Below are 2,623 nucleotides of genomic sequence, written 5' to 3'. Positions count from 1 at the left end.
CATCTAAAACAGGGGCTGTAATCTTTAAAATTGAGTGAATAGTAGGTTGGCACATGTTAATTTGAGTTAATCAATGCAGTATTAAACATCAGCTTAGATATTTTACAAGTGTTCTGTTATCTCCTAGAATAAACTTTATTGTAGTATTCAGACCAATGTTTCTCTTGCTTATGCATCTGAGGTAGTCAGCATTGTTAAAAAAAAAGGCAAAAGGAGCACAACACTTAAGAGACAAAAGGAGAAATTTTAGTTAAAATATTTCACAATAAAATAATTAAGATTATAAATCTCTTTAGTTAAATATATACACATTACATGGTATTCTAAAAAGAATGAACTTATTAAAGTTTCAAGCAGATCTAATGCACAAATTCACCACTTTGTCAGCTTAGACTGTAATGTCAGTTTAACATTCGTAAATGGCTGTCAGACTAAGGGCATTTTGTGCAAAACTAAAAAAAAAAATTGAAAACCAAATCTCAAAATCCTTCTGTTCCCACAGTAAATAGATAGAAAAGGTAGTTTACACATACACTTACACACACAAACTTTGATTGCATACAGAGGTTAGAATGACCAGCACTAAAATAACCCCCATCTCTACAAAATAATTAATTTATTGAATTGATGTAGCTTTTGAAAATTACAAACTTTAAGTGCTAGCAAATTGTGCTTTTAGGCAGCCACATGGCCAATAAGGTAGATGTTGTCATAAAGGTGCCCTACAAAATCTTCACTAATGTTCTGTGCAGCTCGTCGTGTATTTCGGATGAATTCCCTCTTTGACATTTTGTTCTTCACATGAGGGCTCGTTAGATCAATGGATAGCAGAATCAAAGAGTAACACAGTACATAAACTGCATCTAGACAAGAGAGAATAAAAAAAAATGAAAAAGGAAACTGTGATTGTTAAAAATAGTGTTCCCTGTCCAAGAACCTTACAGTGTTCATCATCTGGGCTCACAATTATATATATATGCACATATATAACAGCTCAGAAGGGTATCCCAGTGAAAAAAAAGCTAATACAGTAATCTCGTAATATTTCTGTATTACCCAAAAGTCACTTGGGGTTTTATGAACATTCATTTAAACAGAGTCTCAAAGTTTTTGTAAACTAAGGCCAGTGTCCTTCTAAAGCTTATCTTTAAATATGCAAGCAGTCCCACTGCTAAATGCTGGCTCCCCCCCAACCAATTAGAAATGTGTGTTAACTTGAGCGAGGCCCAAAGTTCCCTCTCATTTCTGCGAGACTATCCACAAGATATCAAGTGTACAAGTCTTTGCAAGAGGGAACCTGGAGATAGTACAGAGCTTAAGCATAGACAAAATCGAAAGAAAGATAACACAAAAATAAACCCCACTTATCAGCTAGGTCTAAGAAAAGAATTTGTACGTTATTTTTGGCTTTTTTTTTTTTTTTCAGCCTGAGTTGGATGATGTCTGTATACTGAACCCTCCCAAACTATGTTTGCATTTTCAGAAATACTTGTCTCGGTGCTGATTTAAAAAATATCATCAACTCAACATCATCTAGAAGCACAAAGACCAACCCACTGAATCAAAGCTCTTTTTTGCTTACCAGGGCTAAGGCCAAGCTCTCTCATCAAATCAGGGTTACAAGCACAGAACCTGTGAGAGAACTTTGTTATGAGAGTCTCAAGGTACTCCCCACGCTCCTCAGGAGCATGAATGTGTCTGAAGAACTCTCTCAGTGCATTTGGCAAGAACTGATTTCTGAAGTTGTGCAGGGTCACAAGGTCATCCAAAACATCTCGCCTGGTAGAATAAAATCCCACATAATTAGAGAAGTTTATTTTAACTGTTAATATATGAAAATGTAGGTTTTAAAAATAAAAGTATGAGCTTTAAAATAGTTTATGAGCTTTGTTTTTTTGCTGAAAGACAACTCTAATAGCACAAAGATAATACAAAGACACGTTCTTCAGACACAGTGGTAGCCAAATATTGCAAAATATACATTGATCAGAATTCTAAGTTTCTTTATATGCATATTCAATCATAATCATGGGATCATAGATTCTACATATAACCTACATAGAGACTTCGCTTCCTCTAAACTGTCTGAGAAAGCCATTAAAAAAAGATAGTAAAGGGAATACATTCATGTATGTCACACATTTGAAGGCCTAAGTAGAAGCTGTTACAGGAGTATCTTGTTAAAATCAGGCTTAAGTTAGAGAAAATTTGCTCACAAAACCCCTTCAACGTTTGAGTTGATTAGGGTGCAATGCTTTCAAGCGTTTCCCACTGCACACAGAAGTATCTAAATGATTCAGACTAGCCTACATGAACAGATGTGAAAAGACATCTGAAAGAAATCTGAAAGCAAATTTTAATGTATATCCTTCCTATTAAACATTTGAGTACTAATAAGTGAGTTTCAACATTTAGAAACTTAGTTTCTTTTTTGTGCCTGGTTATGCTCTCTTTATGAAGGGAAGGTAAATGGCAGTAGAGGCTGCTAATATTAACTTGCGATTTCATCCGTTTAAGCAGGTTTGTGTTTTTTCTATTGCCAAAAAAACCCTGATAACGTGAAGTTTTACAGCACAGAACTGTCAGTGGTGATAACAATAGAGAATGACTCCTTTTACTCCTG

At 34.9% G+C, this 2,623-nt stretch overlaps 1 protein-coding gene across 1 annotated transcript in view; it reads right to left on the bottom strand.

Annotated features, from left to right (window-relative positions):
• Positions 1-224: 224 nt before the first annotated feature.
• The window catches only part of FBXO8 (F-box protein 8), a 13,544-nt gene continuing 11,145 nt past the window's right edge, over positions 225-2,623 (bottom strand). Inside the window, exons 4-5 of the mRNA XM_009866326.1 lie at positions 1,583-1,779; positions 225-863 (exon numbers count right to left, since the gene is read on the bottom strand). Of these exons, the coding sequence (XP_009864628.1) occupies positions 676-863; positions 1,583-1,779 (385 nt within the window). The 3' untranslated portion in view covers positions 225-675. The remainder of the gene's footprint in view (positions 864-1,582; positions 1,780-2,623) is intronic.

Source organism: Apaloderma vittatum, unplaced genomic scaffold, assembly GCF_000703405.1.
Source record: "Apaloderma vittatum isolate BGI_N311 unplaced genomic scaffold, ASM70340v1 scaffold21203, whole genome shotgun sequence".
Lineage (NCBI taxonomy): Eukaryota > Metazoa > Chordata > Aves > Trogoniformes > Trogonidae > Apaloderma > Apaloderma vittatum.
This window is presented reverse-complemented; position numbering and strand designations above follow the sequence as displayed.